This window comes from Panthera uncia (genome assembly GCF_023721935.1).
Source record: "Panthera uncia isolate 11264 chromosome B3 unlocalized genomic scaffold, Puncia_PCG_1.0 HiC_scaffold_1, whole genome shotgun sequence".
Lineage (NCBI taxonomy): Eukaryota > Metazoa > Chordata > Mammalia > Carnivora > Felidae > Panthera > Panthera uncia.
In genome coordinates this window covers 105,078,235-105,102,650 of record NW_026057582.1, presented here as the reverse complement: position 1 = coordinate 105,102,650, position 24,416 = coordinate 105,078,235, and the positions used below count along the sequence as shown (strand labels likewise).

General features: G+C 36.7%; 1 protein-coding gene across 9 annotated transcripts in view; it reads left to right on the top strand.

The window, feature by feature from the left end:
* DENND4A (DENN domain containing 4A) overlaps positions 1-24,416 on the top strand; it is a 133,888-nt gene that overhangs the window by 17,645 nt on the left and 91,827 nt on the right. For all 9 annotated transcript variants that reach the window (XM_049613770.1, XM_049613774.1, XM_049613771.1 and 6 more), the window contains exons 2-3: positions 9,679-9,757; positions 19,444-19,776. In XM_049613770.1, the coding sequence (XP_049469727.1) occupies positions 19,466-19,776 (311 nt within the window). In that variant the 5' untranslated portion in view covers positions 9,679-9,757; positions 19,444-19,465. The remainder of the gene's footprint in view (positions 1-9,678; positions 9,758-19,443; positions 19,777-24,416) is intronic.

Below are 24,416 nucleotides of genomic sequence, written 5' to 3'. Positions count from 1 at the left end.
ACATCAAAGACATATAGAATAATTTATACATGATTTTGTAATTATTTATAATAGCCTAACATTGGAAACAAAGCCAAGTGTCTGTTAACAATAGAATGGATAAGTAAAACTGTGTTATAGTCTCAAAATGAAAAACTATACAGAAATGAAAACGAACAAGCTACTGCTACGCATATGAGTATGAGCATCTCAAACACATACTGTAGAATGAGAAAAGCTAGACCAAAAGAATATATTCTGTGTGAATCCTTCTGTGTTTGGTTTGTATAAAGTTCAGAAACAGACAAGACTCATCTAGCCTTAAAAGTGGGGTAGTGGTTCTTTTTTGGGAAGATTGGAGGAGGACGGAGGGCTTCCTGTTACTGGTAATGTTCCATTTCTTCACCTGGGAGATCTTTATTACACGTGGTACGTTCACTCTGTGAAAATTCATGGAGTTGTGCCCTTTCTATATGTATGTTATATTTGAAGAGCGAAGAACAAAAACCAGACATGGGTATGGACTACTTTGGGAAGCATGGCTCTGTGATCCTCCTAAAGTCATGAAGTTTTATCTGAATATGTCAATGTATTTTAAGAGAAGATCCTTAACACTACTCAGATTCTCAGAGGGGTCACGACTTTAAAAATGTTAAGACGCTACTTCACCAAAGCCTGAATATTCAGAAAAAGTATTGTTAAACACATAAGCTTGTTTTTACAGTGAGGTAAGCCCTTGCCTCTATAATCAGACTTTGTCTTTACATTCAATCTTCTCACACTTTCTCAAGGCTTTTGCTTTTATACTCATCCTCTTTTTCTCCTTCGTCTTCATTTTGTCTCCCTCTGGACAATTGCTGTTGGCATAACCCCCCTTAATTTCATTCATCTTTTTAAATTTTTTTTTTTAACGTTTATTTATTTTTGAGACAGAGAGAGACAGAGCATGAACGGGGGAGGGGCAGAGAGAGAGGGAGACACAGAATCGGAAGCAGGCTCCAGGGTCTGAGCCATCAGCCCAGAGCCCGACGCGGGGCTCGAACTCGCGGACCGCGTGATCGTGACCTGAGCCGAAGTCGGACGCTCAACCGACTGAGCCACGCAGGCGCCCCTCATTCATCTTTTTAAAAACAGATCTGCTGATTCCATGTCTTCTGCCAATTATCACTCTGCTTCCCAACTTCCCTTCACATCAAAATGCCTACGAAAGGTTATGTGTACTTTCTCATCTCCTCTTTTCTCCTCAGCTCATTCCAGTTGGGCTTTCCATCTTACACAGAACTGAAATGAGTCTTCTCAAGGTCACAGTGATTTGAGTTTTGTTAAAACCAGTGGTTAAGTCTCTCTCTTTGAGGGAAGCAGGGTGAGAGCGCCTCAGGTATAGAGACTTCATTTAATCATTATTTCTCATTTCATGGTACGCTTTCATCATTGGCCTGTGCTTACGCGGGGGCCCTGCTTTCATTTTATCTTCTTATATGCTCCACCTTCATACTCGAATTCCCTTTCCCCTGTAGATATCCACTGTAATATATTTAGCATATCATCCTGAATTTAGTTTTGAAAACTACAGTGCTGTTTTGAATATATGTTTTTAATTTATATAAATGATATTTTGGTATATATTCCTTGCTGTTTCCTCTTATCTTCAGTAAATTAAAAAAATTTATTTGTGTGGCTGTGTACATCTATTTAATTGCTCCTAACTTCTACATGGCATTCAAATCATGGTATCTGCCACATTTTAAAATTATTCCTTTACTTATGGGCAACTCAATTTGTTTATTCATTGCTTCAACAAATATTGGCCACACACTATTCTTCAGGCACTGTTCTAGATACGAGTTATAGAGCAGTGACTAAAACCAAAAAATTCCTAAAACCAAAAACTTCCTACCTTCATTGAACTTACAGGCTTGTGGAGTGACAATGAGATAATAAAATGAGTGAGTATATGTACATGTTTGATAGTGAAAAGTAATAAGGTGAGAAAATCAGAACAGGGGAAGAGAATATGAGGTGTTGGATGTGGGAGGTTGAAATTTCAAATAGGGTGGTCATGGAAAGCGTCACTGAGAGGGTGGCCCAGCCTGAGGATGGGCTGGCTGGGCTGGCATCAGGGAAGGCTAGTCCAGACACAGAGAGCAGGTAGAAAAGCTCCTGAGACTGGAACATGCCTGATTTGTTCAAGGATCAGTAAGAACCCTGGCATGTTACCTGCAAGAGGGCTTTCTACGAGTTTCTTTAGTATGCTAAATTTTTTTGTCTTTTACTATTATGTTAGGATTTATTCCCGCCATTTTATTTTGTATTTTCTGTTTACCCTAGTTTCTTTTCCTTTCTTCTTTCTCTGTTACTATTTTCTAAAGAAAAATAAAATTTTTGGTGGCAGTTTAAAAGTTATGTATTCTATTTTTATTCTTCTGGCGGTTACCCTTGGATTCATATTTGTATTCATTCTTGTCTGTCAGTTTTTTAAGGCTTATTGATTATTGGTCATTATTTTAAGTACTTCCTCACCTCCATTTGTTTTTTTTTCTCACCTTCTGAAAGACCTGTTATTTCGATGTTGCCTCTAATTTTTCTAGCCTCCACGTTTCGTAAGGGAGGGGTTCAAAACTAATTCTTTAATTTTTTTCTTTTCAATTACATGTTAATTTTTAGAGCAGTTTTAAATTAACAGCAAATTTGAGCAGAAAGTACAAAGTTCCCATATACTCCTTCCCCCAACACAGACACAGCCTCCCCCACAATCAACATCCCACACCAGAGTGGGACTACAATCTCTGAACCTATACTGACATATCATTATCACCCAAAGTCCAAAATTTACGTTAGGCTTCACTCTTTGTGTTGTACATTCTGTGGATTTTGACAAACATATAATGACATATATATGTAGTGACAGATATAGAATAGTTTTACTTCCCTAAAAATCCTCTGTGCTTACCCTATTAACCCCACCTCTCTAACCACTTGGCAAGCCCCGATTTTTTACTATTTCCAAATTTTGCCTTTTCCAGAATGTCCTATAGTTGGAATCATATGGTATGTAGCCTTTTCAGATTGATTTTTTTTTTTCACTTAGTAATATGCATGTAAAGTTCTTCTGTGTCCTTTCAGTGGCTTGATAGCTCATTTCTTTTTAGAAGTAATATTCCATTGTTTGGTTGCACCACAGTTTACCTGTTCACCTACTGACAGATATCTTAGTTCTTCCAAGTTGTCCCCCTCCCTTGTACTCACATAAAGCTGGTGTGAACATGTTTTCAGCTCATATGAGTAAATGCCTAAAAGTGTGATTGTTGGATCATATGGTAAAATTATGCCTAGTTTTGTAAGAAATGGCCAAACTGTCTTCCAAAGTGACTGTATGTACCATCTTGCATTCCCACCAGCAGTGAATGAGAGTTCCTGTTTCCCCACATCTTTGCCATCATTAGGTGTTGTCAGTGTCCTGGATTTTGGCTATTCTAATAGGGGTGCGGTGATATCTCATTGTTATTTTCTTTGAGTTTCTAAGACATATGATGTGGAATGTCTTTTCATATGCTTACTTGTCTTCTGTATATCTTCTTTGGTAAGGTGTCTATTCAGGTCTTTTGCTCATTTTTTAATCAGGTGGTTCGTTTTCTTATTGTTGAGTTTCGGGGATTCTTTATATATTTTGGATAACAGTCCTATATCAGATATATCTTTTGCAAATACTTCTCCCCGTCTGTGGGTTGTCTTCTCATTCTCTTAAGCCTCCATATTTTAAAACTTTTATAATATATTTTTTCCATTTATTACGCCTTCCTAATGCCTCATTTTGATCATCTACTTACTGATTTTATTTTTGACTGTATCCATTTTGTTATTTAACTTGTATATAATAATTTCAGTTATTATATTTTTAACACACAGTATCTATAGTTGGTTCTTCATTATTCATTATTATTTTCCTAATATCCTACTTTAGTTTCCTGAATATGTTTGTTATGCTTATCTAAGAAATGTGTTTGGTCTGGACCATAAATTCTGTTTCCTCTGGGATAGGTTGTTCTGGTTTTGGCCTTTCCCCTCCCCCCTCCCCCCTTGTACTCCTGCAGTGTTTATTTTTTCTTTCCTGGAGTTCATACTACCTTCAGAATATCAGCTCCTATGACTGATAATATGTATAGGCAACATTCCATGTTCAAATTGATCCCCTTCCTGGTGAATTTATACAGTATAAGTGTGTGCATGTGTGAGAGAAGTGTGTTTGGGTCTAATGATGGAGCTTTACCAAAGAAATAGTTTAGTTTTGGCTATTAGATATACAGGTAGAGTTATCAAGTAGGCATTTTGGGTCTCAATGGCAAGTCATGGTTGGTGATATAAATTTAAAAGTGGGGAGCAGTCAGTGGGACTAATACATTTTCATGGGAATAAGAAGAAGGGGAAAATCGTGGAGGTTGGTTTGATTACTGAAAATTTGTTAAGGGATTTTAAAGGATAGAAGATACCCTTTGTCTAGGACTGGTTCTGGCCATCAGGATGTTTAGAAAGAACAATGTGTCATATAGCCTCACTAAGTTGATCTGCTTACCCTTGTCAATTCTGGGTCATTTTTTCCAGCTTCTCTGGAATAGTCTACATGGCATATGTATGCAGTTGACCCTTGAACACCAGTTTGAACTGTGCAGGTCTATTTATTGTAGATTTTTAAAGTACAGCACTGTAAATGTATTTTCCCTTATGATTTTCTTAGGAACATTTTCTTTTCCCTAGCTTAAGAATACAGTATGTAACACATATAACATACAAAATATGTGTTAATTGACTTTATGTTATTGGTAAGGCTTCTGGTCAACAGTAGGCTATTAGTAGTTAAGTTTTGGGGACTCAAAAGTTACATGCAGATTTTCAGCTGCATGGGGCACTGATACCCCTAATCCCTGCATTGTTCAAGGGTCAACTACAGTATCAAGAGATCTAGGATAAGGAGTTTCAGGTCCTGCTCTGCTACTGATGGAGCAGTGCTATTTTGGGCAAGTCCTTTCTATACTTTAATTTCCTCCAACAAAATGATGAGGTTGAATCAAAAGATTTTTAAGGTCCTTTTAAATTCTGAGTCTTTAAAGACATACAGTTGTAAATCCAAGCCAACAGATTGATTTTTTTTTTTTTTTTAATATTTTCTTGAGGGGTGTCTGTGTGGCTCAGTTGGTTAAGCGTCCAACCCCAGTTCTGGTCATGATCTTGCGGTTTGTGAGTTCGAGCCCCGTGTTGGGCTCTGTGCTGACAGCTCAGAGCCTGGAGCCTGCTTCAGATTCTGTCTCTCTCTCTCTTAAAAATAAATAAACGTTAAAAAAAATTAAAATATTTTCTTGAGATGATTTCACCAAAATTGAATTAGTTGATAAGAGTATAATTAGTTTTAAGTTCTTGCTGGATTACTTTTCAGAAAAATTATTCTAATTCAGTGCCATCAATAATTTTTAAGTGTGTTTATTTCCCTCTCAGTACTATCAGCACTGGATTTAATGTTTTTTATTCATATTTGTTAATTTACTGGATATGATGTAATACCTCAAAGTTTAATTTCTTTAATTATTTGCAAGGCTAACAGTTCTTCCATGTGTTTTAGTATTTGGGTTTCTTCGTGTATGAATTGTTTGTTATAGTCATTGATCATCTAGTAAGTCCTACAATTTAACAAATCATATTAATCATTATTAATTAGAAGAATAACAGAATTCTCAAAGTTGTTTTCAAGTATTAATTCTCAGAAGTCCTCTTTAGGTGTTATTAACAAATAAATGTATTATTATAGTTTGTGAGGGAAAGTAAAAAAGGATTTTTAAAAAGGCGTTTAAAGTATATTTATTATTAGTTTTTTGAAGTATATTTATTTATTGAGAGAGAGAGATTGAGAGAATGAGCAGGGGAAATTGCAGAGAGAAGGGGAACAGCGGGTCCAAAGTGTGCTCCGTGCTGACAGCAGAGAGCCTGATGAACTCAGGGCTCAAAATCATGAACCATGAGATCATGACCTGAGCCGAAGTCGGACACTTAACCAATTGAGCCACCCAGGTACCCTTAAAGTATATTTAAATAGGTGGTAAGATGAAATAAGTCGAAATGCTCAACATTAATCAGATGACAAAACTGTAAATCTTACATGTCTACTTTTTAAGAAAAGTGATTATTTTGGGGACACCTGGGTGGTTCAGTTGGTTAAGCATTCGACTTTCACTCAGGTCATGATCTCACAGTTCAGGAGTTCAAGCCTCACGTAGGGCTCTGTGCACACAGCTCAGAGCCTGGAGCCTGCTTCGAATTCTGTGTGTCTCTCTCTCTTTGCCCCTCCCCCACTAGTGCTCTCTATCTCTGAAAAATAAACATTAAAATTTAAAAGAAAAGAGATATTTTATTCAATTGATTTCAGTTTTATTATATATTTATATAGCTGAATTTTAGATTGCTTGTTTTATATAAATGTATTTTTAATCATGCCAGTGAGTACTGTTTCAAATAGCTTGTGTATGGCTCTGAAAATAGAGAAGGAAAACCAGATACTGTATTGTTTGAGAGAAACTTTTGGGAATATTCCAATGGAGGCAACAGTTCACTTCAGACACTAGCTTAAAAAACACTTATGATAATTTAAAGAGGAAGCAAGAACTTTGAGATGTGGGAGTGGTATGCATATGGGAAATTAAGTAAAAAAAAAGATGGTGCAAGAGACAAAATTTAAAACCAGACTTCCCTTTCACTCTAGACTGGTGTGTACCATATATTTGCATTTCATACACAGTGGTGAATATGAGCAGATTTTCAGTACAGGATTGGGAGTTGGTATTTGTTGTCACCATTAGTTTATATGGAATCTAATTTCACTCTAGGAGTGGTAAATTTCATAATTTCTCTATGTTAAAAGAATGCAAATAACATTACAAATTCTCCAGATAACATTTCCTCATCCCTTTATTTATTTATTTTTTTTAAGATTTTATCTTTTTTTTTTTTTAATTTTTTTTTTTTTAACATTTATTTATTTTTGAGACAGAGAGAGACAGAGCATGAATGGGGAAGGGTCAGAGAGAGGGAGACACAGAATCCAAAACAGGCTCCAGGCTCTGAGCTTTCAGCACAGCCCGACGCAGGGCTCGAACCCACGGATCGTGAGATCATGACCTGAGCCGAAGTCGGCCGCTTAACCGACTGAGCCACCCAGGCGCCCCAAGATTTTATCTTTAAGTAATCTCTACACCCAGTGTAGGGTTTGAAGTCACAACCCTGAGATCAAGAGTCTCATGCTCCGTGGACTGAGCCAGCCAGGCTCCCACTTCATCCCTTTTAACCATTTCCTACTTTTCTCCTTCCCATTTCTGCACTTTTTAACTGTTATTCTTTTTATACCTTTCCCTCCTCATCTTTTTTATTTTCTTGCTGTATCTCATTGTTCACCTTTCTTCCTTTTCTCATGTTTTTGGTCACTGTTCCTTTTCTTACCTGCTGTTTGCCATATATTCGTCAACCAGCTTAACTTCTCCCACTTACCTATTAATTTTTTTTTGTCCATCAAAGCCCATGTTCACTAGTTAACACTTAGATCTCCCCAGGGAATTACTTTCTTCTCTACCATTCTTGAAGCATGATGTAGTAGAACTCCAAATTAAAAGTCATGAGAATTGAGTCATAAATTAATGTATTTAGTCTTGGACAAGTGATTTAACGTTTATGTCTCAATTCAGTTACAGAAAGAAGAATTGCACCTAAATCTCTAAGGACCTTTCCTGGCTATAAAATCCTATGATTCTGTGGTGTCTTAACCTTTCCATTTTTTTCTACTGTGCTGACCTCATTCATTTAATAAATATTTACACACCTATCATGTGTTTATAACTACTTTAATTTATATGAGAGAATCAAAGGAAATAAAAGACAAGGTTCCTGCCTTTGAATTGTTTATAGTCTGTCTGGAGAGACAAGAGGTATCTGTACATTAACACTTAATAATTTCTAGTCTCTTCCTGTTCTCTCCAGACCAGATCCACATTCCCAAGGGAATACCAGCTACTTAGTTCCAACTAATATCTGGGTGAAGGGCAGGGTTGCACCTGAACACAGTAAAAGTCTCCTTTTTATGTTCTTATACACCTAGCAATCCCCGTTGTAGTTGTCCTGTAGCACTGTTTTATATTGTCCACTCAATTCTAGTCTAGAATTTATCCGTAATAGGAAAATTTATCTTAGAACTAAGAAGATTGGTCTTCATTGTATGTTAGTAGAGATCACTCTGTCTTTCTTATATTTTTGTGTGTGTTCATATGTCTGTGCATTTATGTTTGTATAATTATGTTCAAATATAATGTTCCAGATGGCTAAGTAAATGTGACCAACAAGTCTCTTTCACACTGTATATACTTACATGTTTTCTTTGGTTTGTTTCTGCACCTACTTGGTAAGGGGGTATTGCTTTTGGAGACATTATCTTTTCCTTTCATAGACTATATATGTGCTCTCCAGTAAAAAATATACGACTCCACAGGGGTTAAGGATGGTGGTTGAGGGGAGTGGGAGGAAGGTGGGCATACTTATGAAAGGTCAACACTAGGAATCCTTGTGATAGAACTGTTCTGTCTTAACCGTGCATGATAATACATGAAGCTGCGGATGTGATAAAACTACATAGAACCATGTATACGCACATAAACCCACATGAATACAAGTAAAACTGAGTAAATCAAAATAAGATAGGTGAATTCATCAATGCAGTATCCCAGCTGTGATATTGTACTATAGTTTTGTAAGATATTGTCATTGGGAGAAACTGAATGAAAGATATGTCAGATCTTTATTATTTCTTTCAACTGAATGTGAATCTATAATTATCTGAAAATAAAAGGTTTCACTAAAAATAATAGCAATTTATAGGCGTCTGTGCTGAAAGATAATTTAACATATATAGTTGCAGGAAGTACATTGACATATCACGCTGAGTATGAATTCAGTAAGTTGCAAGATATAAAGTTAATATAACAAATCTATTGTGTTTCCATACACTAATAATGAACTATCATAGAAATTAAGAAAACAGGTGCACCTGGCTGGCTCAGTTGGTTAAGCATCCGACTCTTGATCTCAGCTCAGCTTGTGAGTTTGAGCCCTGCATCTACTCTGCCAGTGCAGAGCCTACTTGGGATTTTCTCTCTCTCCCTCTTGCTGCCCCTCCTGCACACTCTCTCTCTCTCCAAAAAAAAAAAAAAAAAATCTGTAATAAAGGGGAAATACTTTCAAGTATTGACTTCTTTGAAATTTGCTAATGGAAATTACTTGAGTCTATGAATTGTCTTAAATATGTATATTTTATTGTAGGAGTGAGATACTATACATTATGCCCCAGAAATAGGCATTTTTTTTCTTTCTTATACTCCTTGCTCCTGTACACATTTACTCTTTTGTGTCATTATTTATTCTTTTATTTTCTGTCTGTCATTATCTGATTTTTTTGGTTTTTAAGTGTGTTGCTATTCTTGACTGAAAGGTGTTTGTGGAAGAGCTGGTGTTTGAAAATTACTTATTGGGTCTTAAGCATATGCAAATAATATATGCAATAGTTTTCTTTGAAAATTATCATTATTAACAGAACTTTAAGTATCTATGGGCATCTTAGGAGGAAATATTTCAATGGGATTAATTTAACTTCAATTTTTATTCTTTTCAATACAGTCTTTCTCAAATTCTGAGGCTTGCAGAATTCACAAATTGAGATTTGGCATCATTTTCAGAGAAAGACCTTCAGTAATGTGTAAGTAGTTTTTTTCTTTTTCCCATTTGATTTGTTTCTTTTAGCTGTTTTCTGTGTTGAACACTGTATAGTTAATTTACCAGTCACTTAACAGAATTTGGTCTGGGACCTCATCAAGATAAAAGACTTCAATAATGCAAAGGAAACATTCAACAAAACTAAAAGGCAACTGACAGAATGGGAAAAGATATTTGCAAATGACATATTGGATAAAGGGCTAGTATCCAAAATCTATAAAGAACTCACCGAACTCCACACCCGAAAAACAAATAATCCAGTGAAGAAATGGGCAGAAGACATGAATAGACACTTTTCCAAAGAAGACATCCAGATGGCCAACAGGCACATGAAAAGATGCTCAACGTCACTCCTCATCAGGGAAATACAAATCAAAACCACACTGAGATACCACCTCACACTGGTCAGAGTGGCTAAAATGAACAAATCAGGAGACTATAGATGCTGGAGAGGATGTGGAGAAATGGGAACCCTCTCTCCCTATTGGTGAGAATGCAAACTGGTGCAGCCGCTCTGGAAAACAGCGTGGAGGTTCCTCAAAAAATTAAAAATAGATCTATCGTATGACCCAACAATAGCACTGCTAGGAATTTACCCAAAGGATACAGGAGTGCTGATGCACAGGGGCACTTGCACCCCAGTGTTTATAGTAGCACTTTCAACAATAGCCAAATTATGGAAAGAGCCTAAATGTCCATCAACTGACGAATGGATAACGAGGATGTGGTTTATATAAACAATGGAATACTACGTGGCAATGAGAAAGAATGAAATATGGCCATTTGTGGCAACGTAGATGGAACTGGAGAGTATTATGCTAAGTAAAATAAGTCGGTAGAGAAAGACAGATACCATATGTTTTCACTCATATGTGGATCCTGAGAAACTTAACAGAAGACCATGGGGGAGGTAAAGGGGGGAAAAAAAGTTACAGAGAGGGAAGGAGGCAAACCATAAGAGACTCTTAAATACTGAGAACAAACTGAGGGTTGATGGGGGGGGGGGTGAGAGGAAAGTGGGCGATGGGCATTCAGGAGGGCACCTGTTGGGGTGAGCACTAGGTGTTGTATGGAAACCAATTTGACAATAAATTATATATTTAAAAGAAACCCAGAATTTGGCATATATTCACCACATAATGATGACGAATAACAAGTGATACAAAATACCTTAGGGGGAGCCTGAGTGGCTCAGTCAGTTAAGCGTCCGACTTCGGCTCAGGTCATGATCTCATTGTTTGTGAGTTCAAGCCCCGCATCAGGCTCTGTGCCAACAGCTCAAAGCCTGAAACCTGCTTCGGATTCTGTGTCTCCCTCTCTCTCTGCCCCTCCCTGCTTATGCTCTGTCTCTCAAAAATAAAAATAAACATTAAAAAAATTAAAAACAAAAACAAAACACCTTATTGTAAGATGTCTTATGATGTGCCCTGGGTCACTATTACTGACCATTATTGGAGGCATCATCCTCAAGTAAAGAATACTGTATTAAAGAACTTGAATTCTTGCCTTGTCTGCCTCTAACTAGCTAGGTATTTAGTTTCTTTGACTCTAAAATGAGGGATTAGTCTAGGATGAGTAATAAGATCCTTTCCCCTTAATAATATCCCCTTAATAAATGTCTATTCCCAGCTTAAGTTTTTTGTTGTTGTTACAATAAATCTAAGGTTAATGATCGTCCAAAAGGGAGCTCTCAAATTACCTAGTTTTGTTTTGATTTGTGTGTGTGTGTTGGTTTTTGCTTGGGAATAGATATTGAGAGAGAAGGTGGCTCCAAATTAGGAAATAAGTAAGCCCCCCTTGCTCAAGGAATTTACCTTGCATAGTCCATTGACTTGGGTTAAAATGCTTATTTCTTTTTTATTTTATGAAAGGTTTTTTTTTTTTTTTTTTTTTTTTTTTTTTTTTAATGTTTATTTCTGATAGAGAGCATGAGCGGGGAAGGGGCAAAGAGAGAGGGAGATTGAGGATCCGAAGCAGTCTTTGCACTGATAGCAGCGAGCCCGATGCGGAGCTCGAACTCACAAATGCGGTGTGATCTCACAAACCATGAGATCATGACCTGGGTCAAAGTTAGACACTCAACTGGCTAGGCCACCCAGGTGCCCCTAAAAAGCTTATTTTTAAAAAGTCATGTTTGGGATGCCTGGGTGGCTCAGTTGCACTCAGATGACTCTTGATTTCAGCTTAGGTCATGATCCCAGGGTCATGGAATCGAGACTTAACATTGGGCTCCACGCCGAGTATGAATTCTCTCTCTCCCTCTGTCCCTCTCCCCCTCTCGTACGTGCTTGCTCTCAAAAAAATTTAAAAAAAAGAAAGAAAGAAAGAAACTCACCCTATTGTTAAATATACAAATAAGGTTTCTTTCCTTTCAGAATCTCCATAGAATGCTGATACTGAAGGAGTGCCAGTTTTCAAGGAGATGGGGGAAAGGGACAGTGAAGTAAGGGTCACGTCTATGCATGGGGCTTTTGGGGGGAAGATCGTACAGAACTTTGGGCAGGTTGAAGGCCAGCGCTTGAAATCTGGAAGGGTGATAGGAGAAAAGACAATGAGAGGTGGAATAAAAATATAGAAAGAAGGAAAGAAAAAGTATAGAAAGAGATGTGGAAAAGTGGAATTAGACAGGAAACTCCTTAAAGGCAGAGGCTATTGCTTTCATCAGTATTGTCTATCACCAGCTTCTAGAATAGTGTCAGATCTGAATAAGTATTTATGAAAATATCGTTGAATGAATTAATGAATCACTTACTCGTAAACTTCTAATTTTGCCTAAGGCCCTGATGGTTATGGTTATTCGTTACTAGATTCAAATCATCTATGTTATCTATGTCTGCTCTACATTCAACAACTACAGACAGTATTTAAGATATCGAGGTTCAGAAAATTAATTCTGAATTATAGAAAAAAGACCTTACATTTAGTATAATATGCTTCAGGGATTTATTTTTTTAGTTTTTAGTTTTTTATATTGTTTTTATTTTAGAGAGTGTGTATGAGTGTGCAAGCCGGGGAGAGGAGCAGAGGGAGAGAGAGAAAATCTTTTTTTTTTAATTTATTTTATTTATTTCTGAGACAGAGAGAGACAGAGCATGAGTGGGGGAGGGACAGAGAGAGAGGGAGACACAGAATCCGAAGCAGGCTTCAGGCTCTGAGCTGTCAGCACAGAGCCCGACGCGAGGCTCGAACTCACAAACTGTGAGATCATGATCTGAGCCAAAGTCGGTCGCTCAACCGACTGAGCCACCCAGGCACCCCTATACCACATCTTCTTTATCCATTCATCAGTCAGTGGACATTTGGGCTCTTTCCATAATTTGGCTATTGTTGATAGTGCAACTATAAACATTGGGGTGCATGTGCCCCTTCGAATCAGCATTTCTGTATCCTTTGGATAAATACCTAGTAGTGCAATTGCTGGGTCGTAGGGTAGTTCTGTTTTTAATTTTTTTAGGAACCTTCATACTGTTTTCCAGAATGACTGCATCAGTTTGCACAAATATTTTTTTTAAGCACCTGCCTATCATACTTTAGGTACTAGCCAGGAATGTAAAAATGTGGTAGTAGTTATAGTGTATAGTTCTATTTGATGGAATATTGTATAGCCCCTTAGTATAATTATGAAGGTTATAGCAGTTTAGAAAAATACTTATTAAATAACCGTATAAATATTGATATCCTATATTGTAATTGTGCATGAGGATGAGAAGGATGTTTTTTGAGGGCACCTGGGTGGCTCAGTTGATTGACCATCTGACTTCGGCTCAGGTCATGATCTCATGGTTTGTGAGTTTGAGCCCCGCTTCAGGCTTACTGTGTCAGTGCAGAACTCATTTCAGATCCTCTGTCTCCCTCGCTCCCTGCCCCTCCTCTGCTTGCACACACATGTTCTCTTTCTCAAAAATAATTAAACATTCAAAAAAGAGGAAGTTTTCTGTTCTCAGAGAAAACTAGGAAACAAATATAAACCAGATTTATTGTTGTGAATGGAATTGTTGAATTTCTTTTCCTTTTGGTTATTTTGTACAATTCATAAAGTTTAAATGAAAATCCAAATAAACTTAAGTTTAAAAACAAATATGATGAATATGTATCAGCCAGAAAGAGGAAATAGTGTTTTGTGAAAGAGGAAGAGAGCAAAACTAAATTTGTCAGACAGTAGATAAGTTGGTTGGAAGAACAATGAGAGATGAAGTTTAAAAAGGATGGAAATGAGGGTCTCTGGTTTTGGTAATGTAAGAAAGGATGAGCTAGATTACATTCTTTTTTTTTTTTTTTTTAATTTTTTTTTCAACGTTTTTAATTTATTTTTGGGACAGAGAGAGACAGAGCATGAACGGGGGAGGGGCAGAGAGAGAGGGAAACACAGAATCGGAAACAGGCTCCAGGCTCCGAGCCATCAGCCCAGAGCCTGACGCGGGGCTCGAACTCACGGACCGCGAGATCGTGACCTGGCTGAAGTCGGACGCTTAACCGACTGCGCCACCCAGGCGCCCCGAGCTAGATTACATTCTTAACTGTGGAATTACTTTGTAAAAAAAGAAAGTTTTTTCTAGCTTGTTTATTCAAGTGAACTGGAGTGAGGGGTAGTTGAACTGGTCCATTGTGTTATCGCCCATTTTCATATGTAAGTTTTGAGCGTGTGACTTTTTATCACTCCCTAAGAGACTTTTGTTCCTTTTACCATTTGAGTAATAGTTTATAATTTTGCAAAACTTCTATGCTCAACTTTGTTTTTCATATATCTTAAAAATGTTACCTCTGATTTCCACTCTTTTCTTGTCCTTAAAGTTAGCCTAGGTAGCAAATGCTTAACTACTTTGACCTACTGGAGTGATAGAAGAAATACAAAAGACTCTGAATTGATTGGGCAGATATTTAAAGTGAGAAGAAGAACAGGGGCATCTGGGTGGCTCAGTTGGTTAAGCGTCTGACTTCGAGCTCCGTGAGTTTGAGCCCTGTGCTGACAGCTCGGAGCCTGGAGCCTGCTTCAGATTCTGTGTCTCGTTCTCTCTGTCCCTCCCCCACTTGCACTCTGTCTTTCTCTCTCAAAAATAAATAAGCATTAAAAAATAATAAAGGGAGAAAAATAAACCAGTCTCCATTAGTTGCTGAATGGGTAAGAGCTTTCTTATAATGATTTCTTAATTTAGTTCTCATAAACCTTTTGGGAATAGAGAGCACATCCTTCTTGTTTGCGATTCTTAAAGAAAATAAATGTACTTTGAAGTGAAATACTAGCTGAGCAGGTATCTGAAATTTTAAGAAGATGGCTGTAAACATTTTATAAGCTAACTCCTTAAGCTATCTATATCATGTTGAACAAAGAAGAATTAAAAAACAATGACTGGTTAATGACATAGTATTATTATTCCAACTTGAGTAAAGTTATGTCAGGGTTTTTCTATTACTGATTATTTACAGAGCTGTTGGATCAACTCCTTATTTTGTGTGGCCCCCAATTTAAATGCATTCAAAGACATTTACTTCCAGGGGAAAAGAAAAGAAAAGAAACTTACCTATGTACCCTCTAATTTTTTGGGGGGGTTTGCTCTCATGCACTACACTAAAAATCCAAGTTTTGCGTGTAACTAGGAATCCTTTTTCCAAGGAACTGTGGGTAGTTCTTGGCAACGCAAGGCATTTTGTCTTAATATATATGTAGTATTTTTCATGAGGATTGTAATTTTTACACACCAATGGAAGTCTGTTGCCTAAATGGAATTGTCAAAAAGTACAGTTGTGAGATTGTCAGTTAAGTGTTCAACTTTGGCTCAGGTCATGATCTCATGGTTCGTGGGTTTGTGCCCTGCATAGGGCTCTGTGCCGACAGCTTGGAGCCTGGAGCCTGCTTCGGATTCTGTGTCTCCCTCTCTCTCTCTCTCTGCCCCTCCCCTGCTCATTCTCTCTCTCTCTCTCTCTCTCTCTCTCTCTCTCTCTCTCTCTCTCTCAAAAATAAATAAAAATTAAGAAAATACTGTTGTTCACTTTTATATTAAAGATTTTCAGTATTTTCTTTGCCTTGTAATTTTTAACGATATCTTCCCTCTAGGTTCTAAACCTCAAACTTACTTTGATAACACTTGATTTAAAATAAAAAATAGAGATGCATTTTCAGTATTGTAGACTTTATAGACTTTTTTTTGAGTGAATTAAAGGGCATTTAGTTCTTGCAAGAAGTCACCTGGAATGTCGCCAACTATGTCCTTGGCATTATATACTTGGTCAGCAGTGCCTTAAAATATTTTGTTTACCTTCCTAACCACTCTCCCCAAATGAATAAATGGAAAACAACAACATCAAGGCAAGAGAACTGGGATCATTTACTTCTCTGTCAATAAATGTAAGAGGATTTTAGTGCCACTTTAAAATTGATTATTTTCTTATATGTGTTGATGAAGAACAATAATTTGTTCCCTGTTAGTAGTTAACTGTAGTCAGTAAATGAGATCAAATCATTAAAATTTGTGAATCAGAAAGATATAACAAAATGAATTTTTCATACAAATTTCTCTCAAATATCTGCTTATTAGTATAATAGCTGTTTTTATTTCCAACAGTTAAGGTAGTAGCTTTCAAAAGAACGTATTAAATACATGTATGTTTTCATGATGGTACTGTTTTCATCCTCTTTCCCTTTTTTCTGCATAGAAATACATAAAACTATATAGTATGCAATAGTGACTATATGCTTTAGTTTAAATAATACGAAGTTAGGGGGGTGCCTGGCTGGCTCAACTGGAAGAGCATGCGACTTGATCTTGGAGTTGTGAGTTCAAGACCCACGTTGGGTGTAGAGATTACTTAAATAAATAAATAAACTTAAATAACATGAAATTAGTCTAGGGAAAAGGAGAGTATTTAAATGTCTTCATTATAATGAAAGGAAAGTGTTTTACCAAGGTATTTTTAAGATTTGTATCTACCATGAGCTTATAGCTTAAAATTCATGCACACGTAAAAGCAAATAAACATACATAGAGGCTTGGTTACATAACTTTTGACCTAGAAATTCTAGTTCAATAAATTTATTCTGAAGAAATACTAGGAATTGTAGCCAGGGCACTTAGGTGGCTCAGTCATTAAGCATCTGATATTGGCTCAAGTCATGATCTCAAGGTTCATGAGCTCGAGCCCCACTTTGGGTGAGCCACACCTCTCTCTCTCTCTTCCTCCCTCTCTCTGCCCCTCCTGGGTTTCTCTCTCTCTCTCTCTCTCTGCTCTTGTTCACATGTGCCCTCTCTCTCTCTCTCTCTCTCAAAAAAAAAAAAAGTTGTAGCCATAGGTTTATGTTCAAGATTATTCATCATAGCACTTAAAAATATTAGCAAAGTAAGTAAAAGTAAAAGCGATGAACAATAAAGAAAGAGCTCAATAATGTTCTATTCATTAAAAAAAAAAAAATACTCTGCAGGGGCACCTGGGTAGCTCAGTCGGTAGCATCTGACTTTGGCCCATGTCATGATCTCACAGTTCAAGCCCCGCATCAGGCTCTATGCTGACAGCTCAGTCTGGAGCCTGCTTCAGATACTGTGTCTTCCTCTCTCTCTGCCCCTCCCCCACTCATGCTCTGTCTCTTTGTCTCTCAAAAATAAATAAACGTTAAAAAAATTTTTTTAAATACTATTGCAGCCATTAAAAAACACAAAGACTATGTAATGAAATGAAGAAAAAAGGTTTAATACAGAAGTGCTTTAAAAAAAAGGTGCTTTTGTTCTCCTACTTTTTAGAAATGGATAGATGATCAATTGGGTAAAACTACATGTTTTTCATGCAGCACCTGTTACATGTAGTCAGCTGACGGTGACTACTCTGTGTTTAACTCAGGAGACAAGTTATTACTTTCTCTTTACTGTTGGGCTAGGAACCATTTCTGAAAAGTTTAAGCCCTTTATTTTGTGCAGAAATCTTATGTGTAAGGGAATTGCCACATAGGAGTCATATACATATAAAGGAAGTAGGAACATTTGATCCTCTTTAGGTTTGTTTTCTAAGCAAACAGTAGGAATATTTACAGAGTATATTTGAGCAATGGATACAGATTCTAAGAAATGTGGCATGAATTCTGAAAACTCATTGCATTAGCAATATAGGAAATTTGGTAAGTTTTGGGATTATGATGAAAATGGTGATAATTATATTATAAACAAGTCTACCCCATAAAAAATTGTTTGCCCTCAGTTATTTTATAGTCTACAAAGGAAAATGATTTAGCATTTTCTAAAGCATGTTTTGAGGGTGTTTTTTCTAGTTTTTAAGTGGGAAAATAGGGTTCACCAGTTGTTCAAATAGACTTGGGAAATCCTGGGCTAAGCAAAGTTACAGGTACCTTTTTCAAAGTACTGTTGAGACATAAATATTTTTATATATTTTATTATAAATATATGAAAGAGGCATGAAGTGTATATACCCAATTTATTTGAACACGGAATCCTTTCTTTGCATTTATTGAAACTAAGTTTAACATGAGACGTGTGTTGGAAAATATCTGCTCTATATATTAAACTTTTTTCTTATAACTGTTACATAAGCAATGACAGCACTCTGGGGGGGGCATATTCTCCTAAAGAAACAAATAAGGTTTAAATGACACCTGAAGGAGATTTTGCTATAAAGTGTTTGCAAACACATAATGGAATTTTACTTTACGTATTTTTTCTTTGAATTTTTTATAAGCATGTATTAACTTTTAACATCTCTGCCCTAAGTACTTGTAGTATTTGAAGTTCCTCTGTTTGTTGTATCTGTTGAGACTCATTCAGGGTGGATTTTTCTTTGTATGTTTTTATAGTTTTGGAATAGGAGGTCATCTTCAGCTGGGGTTTATCTGTGGAAAACCTGGGTTGAGGGTGTTCCCTTCCAGAACTGTTTTGTATTTGCTTCCCCCAGGGTACCACTAGCCTGGGAACACAGTTATTGTTAATATCTGTTTGGAGCTTCTTGGGACAATGGAGATGGCTTAAGGTCAAACTTCATATCCAAGTATGAGTAGGCCTGTTGTTATACATTCACATAGGAGACTTTTTACCTCCTCCCTTCCAAAAGCTGGGCCCAGATTGAGACCCAGTATTATCTCACTGTACCAGCAGATGGATTTTTTAAATCCACTCTTTAATGGGAGATATAGCCCTTTGCAGCTCTTGTCTTTATGCAGATATTTCAGTTCTAATTCCCTATCTTATGTGGTCCCAAAGCCTTGTCTCCGGTCCCTGTAATGCCTTTTAAAACACAAACCCCCTGATTACCGATGAGACGAGATCAGCAAACTTCCCCCACCCATTATCAGCTCATATGCTGCACTCTGGTCTTTGGTTTTCTCAGTGTTTTGAGGCCCTGGGGATTTCATTTTTACAGGTTAGTCTGTGCATTTACAAGATGTGTTTTGTTGTTGTTTGTGCTGTCTACTTAGGTAATCCAAGCTTCCACGTTGTTAAAAATGGAAATTCATGTATTCAGAAATTCTTATATTCAGAAAATAGTGCTAAATCCATTCCTATTTCTTAAAGAGGCCACACATTTTACATATTAAAATGAAATGTGTAATAACAGTACTGTGTTTATCAGGGAAGTGGTGTTCTTTTTATAGATTTTCATTTTTATTTACGCACAAACCACTTCTATTTATTTAATTTATTAGAGGAGAATGTTAGTCTTTCACTTTCTTTTTAGATGTAACCTTCTGTAATGGAAGATGATTGAAGATAAGGGGCCTCGTGTTGCTGACTACTTTGTTGTAGCTGGATTAACTGATGTTTCAAAGCCTCTGGAAGAAGAAATTCACTTCAATGATGCCTGTCATAAAGTAGCTAAACCAAAAGAACCTATTACAGATGTTGCCGTTATTATTAAATCTCTTGGGGAGGAAGTGCCACGGGATTATATCTGTATTGATGTTACTCCAACTGGATTGTCAGCTGATCTCAATAATGGAAGTCTTGTGGGGCCACAGATTTACCTTTGCTACAGAAGAGGAAGAGATAAGCCTCCACTTACAGATCTGGGGTAAGTTGTTTTTTTTTTTTTTTTAAGAATTGTTGTTATTGATCCAAATAATATGTCTTGTAGATTTTGAAGTTCACCGTTCAATTCATTCATTAATAGATATGTGGCAGCTTTAGAAAAATAGGGGCATGATTAGAATCCTGTGTTGTCTTTCTGTGTTCCTTATACCATTTGAGTGTTCCTTTGTCCTGCAGGTTCCCAGCACTTTCATCTTGGTGGAATTTCTTTCTGTTAAATAAACTTTTTTTTTTCTTTTGAAAGTTTCAAACTTCTACAGTAAAGTACCAGAAAACTAGTGTTTTTTCCTGACCGTAAAAATTTTAATCATTTAAAAAGTACTAGAAAAGGGTGGCTTTTGAGCATCAGTTGTAATGATCATTGTAGGTGGATGCTTAAATCTGTATGCATCAAACAAGGATCTTGGGGTAAATTAGTGCTCTACTTAGGATATGATACAGAACTTAGGGCTTCTTTTTCCCATAATAGCTTTATTGAGATAGAATTCATATACCATGAAATTTACCGATTTAAAATGTACAATCCAGGGGCGCCTGGGTGGCTCAGTCGGTTAAGCGTCCGACTTCAGCTCAGGTCACGATCTCACGGTCCGTGGGTTCGAGCCCCGCCTCGGGCTCTGGGCTGATGGCTCAGAGCCTGGAGCCTGCTTCTGATTCTGTGTCTCCCTCTCTCTCTGCCCCTCCTCCGTTCATGCTCCGTCTCTCCGTGTCTCAAAAATAAATAAACGTTAAAAAATAAAAAAATAAAAAAATTAAAAAAAATGTACAATCCAGTAGTTTTCAGTATAACTTATAAAGTTGTGCAACCATCACCACAATAAACTTCAGAACATTTTTATTATGGCAGAAAGAAAGCCTGTACTCATTTTAGCTGCTGTCCCATTCTGCCTGACCCCCTCAGCTCAAGGCAATGCTTAGTCTGCTTTCTGTATCTATGGATTTGCCTACTCTGGACATTTTATGTAAATGGAATCATATTCTAAGGCAAAAAAATAATACATTTTGTGCCTGGCTTCTTTCACTTAGCATTATGTTTTCCAGGTTTATTCGTGTTGTAGTATGTGTCAGTACTTCATTCCTTTACATGGCTGACTAATATTCCATTTATGGATGCACCATAAATTGTTTGTTTTCACAATTTATTCATCAGTTCGATGGACATGTGGATTGTTCCCACTTTTTGGTTATTATGAATAATGCTGCTGGAAATATTCATATATAAATTTTTATATGGTCATATGTTTTCATTCATTTCTCTTATATATATATATACTTAGGAGTGCAATTGCTGGGTCATTTAATAACTCTGTTTAATCTTTTGAGGAACTGCCAGACTGTCTTCCCAAAAAGCTGCATGACTTTGCATTCCCACTGGCAGTGTATGAAGGTTCCAGTTTGTCCACATCCTAGCCAGCATTTTGTATCATTGTTTTGATTGTGGCTTTCCTAATGGTATCTCATTGTGGTCTTGATTTGCATTCACTTGATGGCTAATGTTGAGCATCTTTTCGTGCATTTACTGGCCATCTCTAAATCTTTTGAGAAATGTCTATTTAGAATCCTTTACCCATTTTTTAACTGGCTTATCTTTTTATTGTTGAGCTTTGAGAGTCCTTTATGTATTCTAAATGCAAGTCACTTACCAAATATATAATTTACAAATATTTTCTCCCATTCTGTGGGTTGTCTCTACACTTTCTTTATGGTATCCTTCGAAGCTGAAAAGTTTTTAATTTCGATCAAGTCTGATTTGTCTATTTTTTCTTCGGTTGCTTGTGTTTTGGCATCCTCTCTAAGAAAGCTTTTACTAATCCCAAGTCATGAGGATTTACACCTAAGTTTTTGTCTAAGGGTTTTATACATTCAGCCTTTATATTTCGATCTTTGATCTGTTTTGACTTAATTTTTGTATATGGTCAAGGAAGGGATCCAGCCTCAATATTTTGCTTATGGATATCCAGTTGTCCTAGCACCATCCGTTGAGGAGATCATTCTTTCCCCATTTTCAAAAATTAGTAGGTCATAGACATATGGGTTTATTTCTGGACTTGCAACTTCTATTTTATTTGTCAACATGTCTGTCTTTGTGCCAGTACGCAGTTTTCAATACTGTAGCGTTGTATTAAGTTTTTACATTGGAAGTGTGAATCTACCAGCTTTGTTCTTTTTAAAGATTGTTTTGGCCATTCTGGGTCCCTTGAATTTCCATATGAATTTTAGGACCAGCTCATCAGTTTTTGCAAAGATTGGGGCTCTTTTTAAAAGATGAGTATTTGTGTGTGTGCATATATATATACATACACACACACACACACACACATATATATTTACATTTATATATTTCTCTTTTACATGTATATGTAGTTTACATTTTTTAAAAGGAACCCAAATATTTGCAGAATTTGACATTATATACATTATATAATATGTATTATATATACAAAAGGAGAATATATAAGTGTAAAGGTATCTACATAAGACATAGATATAGATATATCCATATACACATGGGACAAAAGAGGAACAACACTTTAAAGGTAGAAAAATAAGATGCCCACTGAAAAACTGAAAGAAAAAGGCCAAAGGAAAGCTACAGGTAGCTCTAATAATGTCTTCAAAATAGATGAAAAGTTTATAAGGAATGAAGATTAGCTTTATTGTTTTCATTACTCAGTTGCAAAAAAGGCATGAGTTTAACTTACAATCTTTGAGTTAAAATTGGGAAGTGGGTGCCTGGGTGGCTAAGTCAGTTAAGCATCTGACTTTGGCCCAGGTCGTGATCTCATGGTTTGTGGGTTCGAGCCCTACATCAGGCTCTGCGCCGAGATTGGGGAGCCTACTTGGGATTTTCTCTCTCTGCCCCTCCCCCGCCTGTGCTTTCTCTCTTTCTCTCAAAGTAAATAAATAAACTTCAAAAAATAAAAACAGAGAAGATATCAACATCCCTACTGATGTTACCAGTAGGGGCTATAAAAGTTTCATCTCCTATTATATTAAGTCTGAAAGGGGATAGTCATGTTTACTAATGCCTAAGGGGAGATAGAATGAATTGGAATTGGAAGAGCTCCTGAAATTTCTTCCACTTTAAAAATTCTGTCACTTAATGTTTGATATCAAAAAGTTATACTAAAAATCAATTTTTGGGCGCCTGAGTGGCTCAGTGAGTTAAGTGGCTGACTCTTGATCTCAGCTCAGGTCATGATCTCGGGGTCATGGTTCAAGCTCCATGTTGGACTCCATGCTGGGCATGAAGCCTACCTAAAAAAAAAATAATAATTTTGGTTCTATTAATTCATGAATGAATTATAGTAATTTTAAGTTGGTTTCAGAACAGCTACTATATTGCTTCTTCTAAAGCTTATATATTTAGTAAATGGCTTGGGAAAGTAAGCCAGCTGTTAGATCTTCTTTTCAAAAGATTAGGTAATTTGCTCCTATGATCACTGATCATCATCACAATTCTAACTTGTGAATAAAATGAAGGGAATGTTGCAGATTCTCCTTAAGGTGTTGAAGTTTCCTAGTTTAGAGGTGAGGACTTTTCCAAGCACATGAAGGATTCTCCAATAGTGAAGAACTTAAACTGGAATGTAAATTAACCATCCTTTTTTTTTTTTAATTTTTAAAAATTTATTTTGAGAAGGGGGGAGGGGCAGAGAGAGAGGGAGAGAGAATCCTAATCAGGCTCCATACCCAGAGCAGAGCCCAACTTGGGACTCAGTCTCATGAACCATGAGATCATGACCTGATCTGAAACCAAGAGTCAAACACTTAACCCACTGAGCCACCCAGACACCCCAAATTAACCACCCTTACAACTATCCTAACTTGTTATCATTGGGGAGGATAGAGCATCATTTTTTAACAGCCTTTGAAAAGCTTAGTTTAGTTAGACAAGAAAAGTTCCTAACAATTTAAAAATCAAAAGTAGTAATGCAAGTACTGGATTTAACAACACAATACCTGATTAGAGAAAATCGTTATCAAATATATATTCCATATCTTTAAAAAATTTGAAGTGATGGTAGTTTGTTGGTGGTGGTTTGTGTTATATTTAGATTTCTTATTTTCAGTTGAGCAGCTGTTTTCCAGTTCTGTCAAGATCCTGTGAGTTAGATTATTTTTAATGTTTATTTATTTTTGCGAGAGAGAGAGAAAGAGATTAGGGGAGGGGCAGAGAGAGAGGGAGACATGGTATCTGAAGCAGGCTCCAGGCTCTGAGCTGTCAGCACAGAGCCCCATGTGGGGCTTGAACCCACGAGCAGTGAGATCATGATCTGTGCTAAAGATAGATGCTTAACCCACTGAGCCCCCCAGGTGCCCATGTGAGTTAGATTTTTCAATGTTGTAGCCTCTCTGATTAGTGCAAGGCTCAGAGAGGTTAAATATCTGCCCAAGAGAATACAGCTAGTAGCCAGTAGTAGAAATTTGAATTGAAGTGTGTTTAATTTCTCTCTGTTATAGTACCTTTTTTTTTTTTTAAAGATTAAAGAAAACAAAACAGAAAAGCAAGATCAAAAGGGAGAGAGGGAAGAATAAGCATTTAAGCTAACATTAGGATAAACATAGTTGCTATAATTTTAACTATCAAATCTAACTCCAAATTTTCAAAATAGAATGTTC